Source organism: Phodopus roborovskii, unplaced genomic scaffold, assembly GCF_943737965.1.
Source record: "Phodopus roborovskii unplaced genomic scaffold, PHOROB, whole genome shotgun sequence".
NCBI classification, from domain to species: domain Eukaryota; kingdom Metazoa; phylum Chordata; class Mammalia; order Rodentia; family Cricetidae; genus Phodopus; species Phodopus roborovskii.
In genome coordinates this window covers 4,908,562-4,920,662 of record NW_026125295.1, presented here as the reverse complement: position 1 = coordinate 4,920,662, position 12,101 = coordinate 4,908,562, and the positions used below count along the sequence as shown (strand labels likewise).

At 39.9% G+C, this 12,101-nt stretch overlaps 1 protein-coding gene across 12 annotated transcripts in view; it reads left to right on the top strand.

Moving 5' to 3' along the window:
* Window positions 1-12,101, top strand: part of Rbms3 (RNA binding motif single stranded interacting protein 3) — a 1,220,120-nt gene that overhangs the window by 1,168,985 nt on the left and 39,034 nt on the right. For 7 of the 12 annotated variants that reach the window (XM_051202071.1, XM_051202086.1, XM_051202057.1 and 4 more), the window contains one exon: window positions 6,264-6,311. The exons of the other annotated variants lie outside the window; for them this stretch is intronic. In XM_051202071.1, the coding sequence (XP_051058028.1) occupies window positions 6,264-6,311 (48 nt within the window). The remainder of the gene's footprint in view (window positions 1-6,263; window positions 6,312-12,101) is intronic. 12 annotated transcript variants of the gene reach the window in all.

Sequence of the window (12,101 nt, the reverse complement as noted above, 5' to 3'; positions counted from 1 at the left end):
CATTTCTATTTGCCATCTTGCAAAGACACACTCTGTAACTGTATCCTTTAAGAAACAGAAAACATAAACTGAAAAGATATAGAATATGCTTCAATTTATTGTAGTTACTACTTAAGTAAACAATATAAAATTACATACCTCAGACTTTTCAAAAGGAATAGACTCATATGGGGACCACAACTTTTACCTAGCTGGCAATGGCCAGAAATGATAATCCAATGATTATCACTTAATTTAATGATGTGGACCACTGCCTCTCATAGAAGTAAAGGATTTTAGTACATGGAGTTTATTTTTAATATCAAATCCCCTCTTGTGTTTTCTTCTTGCCATTGTGTGATTTCATTATTGAAATAAATAGTGCTTAGTTACAGTATAAGCATCATACGGCATTAATCATTGGCTATATAACAATCAACGTTGACAATTTGATAAGGTTTTGGAGAGGCAGAGAGAAGATACCATATTTTGTTGAGTTACTCAAAAATACAATTGAGTTTGCTTAGTGTATCAAATGTAGTCATTTATTTTTTGTTAAACAATCTCTCTCATACTTTGGCATGCTATCAAATATTTGCTTTTATGTGACTTTTTTTATTTGACATTTGCTGTGAATTGCCAAATTAGGGTTGATTTATTTAATTGCTTTTTCCCCACCTACCTGGATCCATCTTACATCTCTCATGCTGGCACTGTGGAAAGTCCAGTAGATTTAAGAATGACCTCAGAGTTCCAAGCATGGTCTGGCTTTGTATTGGCTATGCATGTTGACCTCAGAGTCCCAAGCATGGTCTGGCTTTGTATTGGCTGTACGTGTTTAGACCATGTTCCTTAGCCTCTCCTAAGGATTTCACTTCTTTTCTTATAAACTGGGAACAGTAATAACATGTACAGCCCTCGGATGCTGCAAGTGTTAAATGACATGGCACACAGCAGACCTAATGTAATATAGGTAACACGTTGGCACTTGTCAAGTAAGCCACCCTTAACCTCTGATGGGGTCTACCTGGTGGGAGTTCAGGTTGCCAGAATAGATGTACCACCATATTAAATCCACAGTCCAAGTCCTTTGCTTGCTCTGTTTCAAGGGGCATAGCTGAATTCCTTAGCATGTCTACTGTGTTAACTGCTAGCATAATATTTCAAGGTTCCATAGCTAAGCTCCTATCCATCTGATTGAATGAACTTGCTGAAGTTCAAGCCAATACCTTGAATATGTGGAATCAAGTATTCTCAGTATTTCTGACGTTTTAAGCAAAATCACATTATAATAATATACGTGGTGCTGAAATTACAATCTAGAAGGGTTTCCACATTAATGTAATGCCTCTGCCTGAGTGTTAGACACCCAATGGGCAGAGACAGTACTCTCAGTAGCCAGGAATATGAGAATCTTGCATAGAGAGTAGGACCATGCCCCATTTGCCATCATCCACTGCCCCCTGGGTACATAGACCCAGGGTGGTCTCAGTGCCCAATTCTTTTTAATACAAACGGACTGCATTTTGATGTGAAATACCCATGTCTTCAGATATCTGTCCCCGCTTGTCCAGTGGCCTTCCAGTTTGCGCCTGGTCCTCTACACTTTCTCTCTGGCCTTCCCTCCACCCTTCCTTTTGCAAGCTCAGACAGCACCTCACTGTTCAATTTTCCATACTCCCCTTCAGCAGTCTTCTCCACCCTTCTGGTTTCCAACCCCGTTGCCCACATTGAAGACTCTTAAATCTGGGTCCTCAATGCTAGTCTTAGGACATCAAACTCTTCTGTCTGGTCTCCCTCTTCAACATCTCAAAGTCAGCCCAACCCATGTGCACGTCATGAACTTCCTTGAGCTTCTTTCCAGCCACACCCTTCCCCTTTCTGTGTTCCTGGCCCCTTTCATTTCAAGTTACTACTGTGATGACCCACCCAGCAGCCAGACCCCACACTTGGGGCTCAGGACTCACACTGTCCTTCTTCCTCTCTTCCATTCACAGTTGCTTTTAAGGTCCCATGAACTAAGTCATAGACATTCATCAGATCCGCCCTCTCTTCCCCATTCCCTGCCTCCACCCCCAGCTTCATTTGGCTCCTTGTAGAAGTCTCCTAACTGGACTTCCTGCTTTAGTCTCTTTGTTCAACGATCCATTGTCCACCCTGCCATCTAAACTACGTGTTAGTCACTGTGTGTTGTTGTCATAAAACCTCACAATCAAGACCAACTTATAGAAGGCAGAGATTTTGGGGGTGCTTAGAGCAAAGAAGGAGTCCATAATGCCAAGGAAGGTACAGGCACATGGGAGCGAGAACAGTCTTGTGACATTCTTGTCTCTCAGGAAGTTCAGAGAGAGAGAACAAGAACTATGTTGAAGCTATAAATGCTCAGTGCCTACCCCCCCCCCGCCCCCAGTAGTGTACATCCTCCTGGGAGGTTCTGTGTCTGGAAGTTCCAAAACACCAATTGGGAACCGCACGCTCATCTACACGAGTCTATGGAAGACATTTATCGTTAAGCCCTACATAGCTCGATACCAGTGTCCCTCCCCCACCTGCCAGTCTTCAGTGACTTTCAGAAATTTGAGCTCTTGGAAATTTTGCAAAACAAATAGCACCAACAAAAAACAGTAGCAGCAGACGGGCTCCTAGAGCCTAGTGCAGTGAAGTTTGGGGGCTAATTCAGTGTAGGCAGTGGTCAGGTTGGAGAGCAGGAGAGTTAGAGAAGAATTTTCCTTTTTTAGAAGGCACTAACTAAGGTCACTAAGTACCCCGCTCTCCTTTTTAAGATTCTTGACAAAAGGAATTATGTTGAACCAAAAACATGCTTTTAGCTTCAAAAAGGCAGATATATTTCATCTTTTACCACTGCAGATTTTGAAATGGGTGTCATGTAGCTTAAAGAATTTCCATCTGGAAATTTCCTCTTCGAAATGTGTCAGTCAATTCTCTACCTATTTCTAAGCTGACTGAATCTGTGGGCTTCAAGCTAAATGAATTTGCTGCAAACACGATGCCTATTTTATTTCATGGCTCTAACCTCGAAGAACTTTTCTGGCTTTCCCTGCATTTGTTTGTTCTTTCTCACAGAATTCCTCTGATAAAACAAAGCCCCATTATCCATAATTTCTTATCAAGTTACTGGGAGCTTTAGCAGAAGCCCCCTGCCCCCTTGGGGGGGGGGGCTTGAGTGTGTTCTAAGAGCCTCTACAGTGCATGACAATCTTGTTTTACAACTTCCTTATCTCCTTTTCGTTTGTTCAGCGGCTGGTCACCAGTGGCTTACAATGCCACCAGGCTCTGCTGAGAGGAATAAAAAGATTCTGTTAGGCAGGCTTCTTATCTGCAGTTGAGTTTGCCTTCCCCAAGCCATTGCTGAATTGTGACATCATTGGATTTCCGTGGTGTAATTATTGCCACTCACAAAAGCAATCCTGGAATTGTCGTTCTGACTGGCCAGAGTTCCCTGTCACCCTTCAGGCAACCCACTTCTCCACTACTCTAAAAACCTGTCATCAGCAGAAGAAAATGTGTTTTGTTTGCCTTTTTCCATCATCAGGCATAAATATCAGTATTAAGATGGAGAATTACAAAAGTGAACAGAAGACCTTAAACGGAATCAGTAAATACCATCCTAAGCAATAAATAGCTTCGTGAATCCTGATGGCTGCAATCCCTTAAGTGAACTCTCAAGGGAAAAATAGCAGCCAATTACAAACTAATAAAGACAGAAAATGTAGATGCAAAGGTTATAGTTTTAAATAGCTCTTTAAAAATCCTATTGTAAAATAGCATTTCCTTGCATGGAGAGTTTTCCATGTGTATAATGAAAGGAGAGTTGAGGGCAAGTCTGTTGTGGGGAGGGTTGTTTTACTAATATTGTACAATATGGGCCTTAAGTTCAAGTAAATTATCATCATGCAGAAAGGTCCCAATACAGACAATTCCAGGGGACATGAGTGAGTTGGGAATAAAACAGGGTATAGAAAAGTGAATATGATGATTAAAAACTGTCATAATTTAACACACACACACACAATAAGCAACCCACACATCGTTTATGAAAGTGCAGGGAAATTCGCTTTGACTGTGCCCTCCAGCTGTACATCAGCAGTAAGGAGAGCAAAGCGCCCATTCCAGGCACGTTAGAATATGTCCTCTGTTCATACACTTAAACTTTTGAGAAGCTAGTGGACAGAAATTGTATAAAATAACAGAAAAGCCTTTGTGCCTCAGAAATGTTTGGTACAGTATTCTGTGTTTAGTAAGGAAGAATAATTAAATAAATGATGATTCGTCCATAGGCCCAGGTGTGACAGTGTGAGATCAAGGGTTTCAGATAAGCAGGGTGAGGATTGTTGAAAACGTTGAGTCAAAAGAGAAGGCTGTGAGCTCCCACATGTGCAGCACGGTGTAACTGTGAGGGGTTACGTTTAAAATAATTGTATTGAGAAATACAAAATTAAGGGGTGGGTGCTGGAAAAGCCATTCAAGTGTTAGGAACACTCGTTGCAATTCAGAAGGCCTGAGTTCAGTTCCCAGAACCCACATAGAGTGGTTCACAACTGCATGTAACTACAGCTCTGAGGAATCCAGTGCCCTCTTCTGGTTTCCATGAGAACACTGCACACATACACATACACACAGGATAAAAATAAAATGGAGTTTTAAAAATATTACTGAACAAGCATGTTTTTGGAAATGAAATTGAAGTAGTTTCTATTTAATCATTTTGTTTATATTCTTCAACTACTAAACAGTAGCTATTATTCGCTATATTAATATCTACGTTTCTATTTATCTTATAGTTAAAGATATGCATATATTATGACATGGTACAAAAATTTACTTGTTTTTCCCCCAAATCTTTGAGTAGTAACTTGAAGTTGTACATTTTATGAGAAGGTAACTAGGAATTAAGATCAGTATTATTAAAACCTTTGGAATTGCTTTCAAATTGATTCTACTTCAGAGTGGGGGTAATAGTCAAGTCACTAGGTTGCTCACCTATTTCCAAGGACCGGGCCATCCATAACTATGACTCATTTGCAATTGAATTCAGGGCAGTTCTTGCTTGTTCTTAGAGCTCTAAGTGCTTTACAAGGTCCACAGTCCTCCTCAGACATGCAATTTCCTCAAGAAAATGGATGGCATTAAGCTAGCAGGCAAGTTCGTGAATGGTCTCGAAAGTTATTAAGTGGACAGAAATATAGATTTATGGGTTGAAGCTTTTAAAGTGCAATGCAGGTCATAGGAATAAAATAAGAGCTAACATGGGACCATCTATGCCTTAATCTTTCATAGAGTTGGGAGAGGGCTTATTGTTTTCAGTTTCTAGAAGACTAGTTACAACCATGGGCTAAGTACCACTTTCTCTTTTACGATCCCTGGCTAGGAGCTACTTAGGAATGGAGAGAACGGTAGGAGAGCACCAGATGTGGAGCAAAAGATGACCACAGGGTGGGGGGGGTGTATGTGAAAAAATTGTTATGTGCATGTGTGAAAATGTAATAAAATCATTATTGTGTATAATTACTACATATGAACAAGAACATTACAGACACGATTGTGAAGGAGTTGCATGAGTTAAAGCCTCTTTGACACTTTAAAAACAGCTGATATGTTTGCTCCCAGGCCCCCTCATTTGCAATGACTACTTGTAGCTTAACTTTCTAGATTTGCTAACCCCTATGTTATGACACTTTAAAAGTGCCATCCTTGCTCTGTTCCAAGAGATCTAGGCATGGTGGCTGCACACAAGGTCCCTGGGCCTGGGCAAAGAGTGCTCTTTGCTCTGCCCCTGGTCAGGATGATTTAAAAAAATAATAATGATGATGAGCTTTATAATACTTAGACTATATAATCCACATAGTATAAGAACATGCAGAGTTTTTTCACTGGTCTCCTTTAAAGTTATTTCTTTTGTTCTCCATTCCTACCACACATTCGGTACCCTCTAGATGGACTGCCCTTATAAAACTCGTCCAACATCTTGCGGGGGTGGGGGTGGGGGGCGACAAGAACCTCTCACTGATTCCCAAAGGCAGATATCAAATAGACCAAGAGGGAGATGGCGATGTTCTGGGAACAACTGGTCCCGGTCGCGTGCATAGCCTGGTGGTAATGGAGACTAATGATGTCCATGATGCCTTGAGTGCTTGAAGAAACTGGGGTGGGGCAGGCGACTGTGTGATGCGCATTGGGCCCTTCCAACTTTTAATAGCAAAGATTCTGTTTTTGTTTTCCTTTGGACTTCATTGCATTCTTTCTCATGCTCTTTTCATTCCAAGATTCAGTCCCAAGACAGAATTATGGTACTTCACCAGCTGTTGTGTCAGGTAGGAAAACTCTAATTCCTTTCAGACTCTATTGGAGGGGAGAGATGGATCTTGCCTGGTTTTCTCTGAAGCTCTTCAAAGCAGTGGTTCTCAACAGGGGAGGGCATAAGAAGTTTGCATTCCCTTATGCCGAGGGGTTGGACATGTGGTTATGAGTCTATGACTATAGCAATCTGACTTTATGTCTGGAAAATACATATCCTGTCTCTACAATGAAAAGTAAGATCTCAAAGACACTTTGCCCTGAAAGATACACAGAAGATTTAGTCATACGTTCTGTGTATCGGTGGGTGTCACTGTTTGGCAAGGTCGCCAGAATTTCTGAAGAGAGCATGTCTTGCCAAAGGGGACAGAGAAGCACTGCTGTGGGGAGCAGAATCCCTCAGAAGTCACAAAGTTGTCCCATGTGCTTGCTTGGCTCCCAGGACAGGGTCTGAGATGTACACGCAAATCATTTGTTGAATGAATCAAACCTTTAATTTTTCAAGATTTATATTTGGGATATCAGAAGTGACCCTTGTGATATTCCATTTCACAGCAAGGTAGCAGAGGTGGCCTTGAGGACACATGAGGCTCTTTGGCATGCAGTTAGCAATATTTACTTTATTTTATAATATTTAATGGTACAATTTGGAGTTGAGTATACATGTGTAAAGAAGTTGGTTCTTTAACAACAAAAACAAAAAATAAAACCAAAAAAACAAACAAACAAACAAAAAAAAAACTCTGAACTGCATAGATACTATGCTTTCATCCTAACTTCCACTTTTGGTTTGTTGCAAAGAGAAAAATGAACAAAATTATTAATTTTTGTTGATTTGTTTTAACTAACTGATGAGTGGTATGAAGCATGGGGAGCTTGGAACTCTTTGACCCTTTGGTTTGTTAGGTGGTTAGAAATATTCACACGAGGCTAAGCTGGTCATTGGAAATAGTGCATGAAACATTGTTCAGGAAGTGTCCCAAAGAGCCTGGAGACAATTGAATCTGGCAATCAGCTAGTGGCCTTCAGTGGAGAGCAACCCACTCAAGGCCACTGCACTTCCCTGATACAGTTTCTGAAGAGTAGTGCTTCCTCCTGTCCCATGGATTTCTTTGGTTATGCCTGTGGCTGTACATTCATCTCAGAGCCATATGAATGCCATCATTGAAGAGCAAAGAGTAGGCTTTCAACTGGACATCACTTGGGTACTCTTGTTCTCCACGGATTGCCATTCATTAAAATGTCATGTGCCTGTCTTCTCCCCTCCCCCATATATGACCTATCATATTTTAATGTTTCTTTTGTGTTTAAAACACGTGGCACTGTAGAGGACACTTGGTTTGGTATGTATAGCTTTTACTTTCTTTAACCTTTGGCCTCTTTAACAGCAGGCTCATGCTCCCCACAGTTTTCTAACATTAGTAATAACAAATAATCCCTCAACCAAACATTCTTTCACCTTTAAGAACATAGCATATGCTGGGTATGGTGGCACACACCCTTAATCCAAAAATCCAAAAGGCAGAGGTAGGCAAATCTCTATGAATTCAAGGACAGCCTGGTCTACATATTGAGTTCTTGTCATCTATATGGTGAGATTTTGTGTGTGTGTGTGTGTGTGTGTTTGTTTCTGTGTGTGTGTTTGTATAAGTGTGTGTCATAATGGATATAATAAGATACTAACACACATACATACACATATCACAATGAAAATTGCAAGCCAATTGTCAGAATTGTTTATTTATGATCATAGGTCTCTGCTATACAAATCCATCTTAGCAAGAAACAGTGCTTAACCTCAAGAGTTCCCATCTGATTCCACTGAAACTCTCAAGTAGATAGATAACTTGTTAAACATAATACTTTACAAAATTTAAGCATATGGGTGTATGTTTGCAGAATAAGAAATAAAGCCATGGAGGAAAATTAAAATCCAAAATATGGAGTTGTAATTTGACTCAGTCACTAGACGCTTGCAGGAGGCCCTTAGTTCAATCCCATAGCACCCACATAGAAAAAGCCAGACACACAGCAATACCCGCACTGCAGAGGCAGAGACCAGCCAATTTAGCCTAATAGGTAAGACCCAAACCCAATTAAATACCCGCCCTCAATAAAATATGGGGATGGCTCCAGAGGGAGGGATGGCATCCAAGGTTCCTTTCCCTACTTCCATATCATGTGCATACACACATACCTTCACCTGTACAAATGTACACACATACAAACATGTAACAACCATACATGCATGAAAAGCCAATATGATATGTGGTCAATGAAAGATATATTAAGTTGTCAGTAGTTGAGTACAAAGGAAGGGATCAATAGAACATTGATGGGAGATGTCATTCTGTAAATATGGTCAATGAATAAAGCACTGTTGGCCAATAGGAAAGCAAGATAGGCGGGACTAGGAGACAAGGAGGAGAGAGGAAGTAGTAGGGAGGAGTCAAGATGGAGGACAGAGAGAGAAGAATGCCGGGGTCTCTCTCTGGTAAGATGAGACCACGTGGAAATACTTAGATTAATAGAAATGAGTTAATATTTAAGACAGAGCTAGCCAATGAGAAACTATAACTGCCCTACAGCTTTATATCTAATACAGCATCTCTGTGTGTTATTTGGAGCTGGCATGGTGGTGGGACCAGACCAGTGGGAAAAAACACATTTTGGACCATTTTACACTTGGTTTCTCCTTATAAGATTTGGACACTGGTTGGACATATTGCCCAGTTGTACTCTCCTTAGGCTTATTTTTACATAGCAATAGATGTGTTTTCTAAGATGGTCACTAACTGGCATATAAACAGTTTCATTGACTTTTGAAAAATTGCATATCTTTTATCCAACTATTGACCATATTGGGAAAGCAAACTGAGCCTGATGAGGTATTAAATCTTTCCCAACTATCCAAATGTGTCAGTATCAAGTGATTTAGATAATCAGCTTCTGCTAATATATGAGCCAACCAAATTTCTCTAATATATTGGAACTTAAGATGGTAACTTAATTATCCATGGAAATGTAATCTATTCTGTTTTCATTCAACTGGTATTTTAAACATTACCAAACTGTTTCTAAGTACTATGCTAAGCATTAAAGATGTTAATATAAATAGAAAGTCCATCCTTATTAAAATATATCAGCATCATAGCCCAATTTGATTTTGCTGTTTCTTGCAGTGTTACTTGTGATTACATAAATGTTATAGAGGATTAAGAATATAGAAAGAAGATCTGAGACACAGAGGAATAGAGAGAATTTGGAGAAGGATCAGTAAGGCTGAATAGTTTACCAGATAGAATATAGTGAGGAGTCTATTAGGTATATAGTACAGGATGCATCAACTCTTAGAATGGGAAACAGTATGAGAGTATTGAATGACAACAAGTCCTTTCAAATTTGAGTATAAAATATGACTTTGACATATTTCAAAGCTAGATCTGTGTGTAAGGACTCTTTGTTCTTTCAACCATGTATCATCTTGTCTTTTATTTATTGAATTGCTGTTGACAGCATACTATGTGCTAACTTATGGTAGATGTGCACAGAGACTAGAAGTCATTAGGAAAAGAAGACATTAGTTATGAACATTTTACTCCAACAAAATAAATGCCCTATTATTATTTTTTCACTTTAGTTCTAAAGCAACTTGTATCATTTTCAGTTGTGAATACTTGGGGGAAATTACTGAACTTTCTGTAGTTCATTATTTCTCTGGGGAAATACTAACCACATAAGATGGTTGTAAGTATCGATTAAATTAAGCCATATACTCTGCTTAGATTAGATCCTGGCATAAACTGTTTAAATAGGGTTCACTAAAGCCACACTAATCATTATTGGCACAATATATTATGTTAGTACAAGAAAGAACAATGGACATAAACGAGCAGAGGTTAGAGAAAGGCCCCAGGGAAAGAAGAATTCTCTAAATGTAGAAACAAAGACACATGGGAATTACCTAAGTAAAAAATGAAAAACAAAACAAATAAAACCAAACCAAACCAAACCAACCAACCAAACAACAACAACAGAGCTGGAAGTTTCAGACCAAGAAAGCAACTTGTGCAAAGGCTTCTAAGAGCAGAGGATGGAAAGATTGGGAAACTACAGATGGGTTAGCAGGATAACAATACATGTAGAGAGAAGTAAGTAAGCTATAAGAGTATCCTCAGGTATGGTAACTTGACCTCTATCCCGATGACAATGGAAATGTTTAGAGGTGGAGGATGATGTCATCACTGTGCTTATAGGTTGGAGAATGTCCAGGAATCTGGCAAAACCAGAAATAGACAAATGCACTGAAGAATCTAAGAAAGAAACCATGGTGGCAAGTAGTCACATTCTGGAAATGACCTTGACATTGAATGCTATTAAGTTTGTGTTAATTGAAGAGGATAGGATACCCTGAAAGTTAAGAAAAAAAAAAAAAACAATGAGCACAGATCTTCAGCTCCAACAACTCAGTGGCCCGACCCTGCCACTATTAGGAACTAAACCAAAGGAGGATCATGTGTGCTGGGGAGAAGGATGATTTCTCTTCTGAGTGTGTTAACTTTCAGATGTCTGTCACACATGCCAGTGGACAGTTTAATACCTGTTTCAGTGTGTGTTTCTAAACACTGTCTTTACATGGAGGTGGGACTTGGAGTTACCGGCATAGAATTTAGGCCTTGTTACCAGGATGAATGTGTTTGCAGTCAGGAAAAGTAGGCAGAAGCCTGGGTTTTAAAAAAGGAGCAGACAATGAATCTAGAATGAAGGTTGGAAAGGGCACCATGTGATAGATGAAAAGTGAAAGAGAGGAGGAAGTTTCAGACATGTAAAAAGAGAGATATGTAAAAGTGCATGAGTCTTAAAAGCTAGCCATTGGATTTTATTAAACCTCATCACTAGTGAGGCTGGAGAAGGATCAGCAGTTTAGAGCACTTGCTGCTGATGCAGAGAGCCTGTTTCATTCCCAGAATCTTTTCCAGGCAGCTCACACCATCTAAAACTCCAGTTCCAAGGGACCCGACTCCCTCTACTGGCCTCCATAGATAACTCACACAGGTGCAAACGCATGTGCATATGTACACACACACACACACACACACACACACACACACACACATGCGCGCATGTGCGCGCACACCCCAGATGAAATTTTAAAGATTCTCTAGTAAAATTGATAGTGGTATTTGGGGGAAGGGGCAAGTTGAATAAAAGCTTGTATGTCATGGGCAAATGTAGCCACTAAAAGGAACTCTCCAAATTTGATTTAAGGATTAAAGACAATCTAGTGAAATAGAGAATGAAACAACTGCTTATTTGTTGATTTCTTTGGTGTACTATTTCTAATGTGAGAGGGAGAAAGAAGGAGGGAAATTGTTACAGGCGTATCTGAGAGGAGACGAGCATTAGGAAGTCCCTCAAGAAAGCCACAGTCGTATAGGACATGAAGAAGGGTATTGTGTGTGCATGTAGGAACAGAAAATCACTCTTGGTCTATGTGAAGTTCTAAGTGACACGTGATAGTCTTTAGGGTAGGTAATGGAAGGCTTTAGGCATAATAGAATTAGAAAATGGAAAATTTATGAGATAGTTCACCCAAAACTACAGTTAATGGTCGCTTGTGACAATTTTCAAAATTATTGTTGTACATGCATGTATGTATACATGCTCGTGGGCAGAGGCAGAGTATGACTTGAGTCAATTCTCTCCTGTCGCTGTGGGCTTCAGAGATGAAACTCTGGTCATCAGTCTTGTGAAACAGGGCTTTTACCCAGTAATCTGTATTTCAGGTTCAGGAAATTCAATTTTAC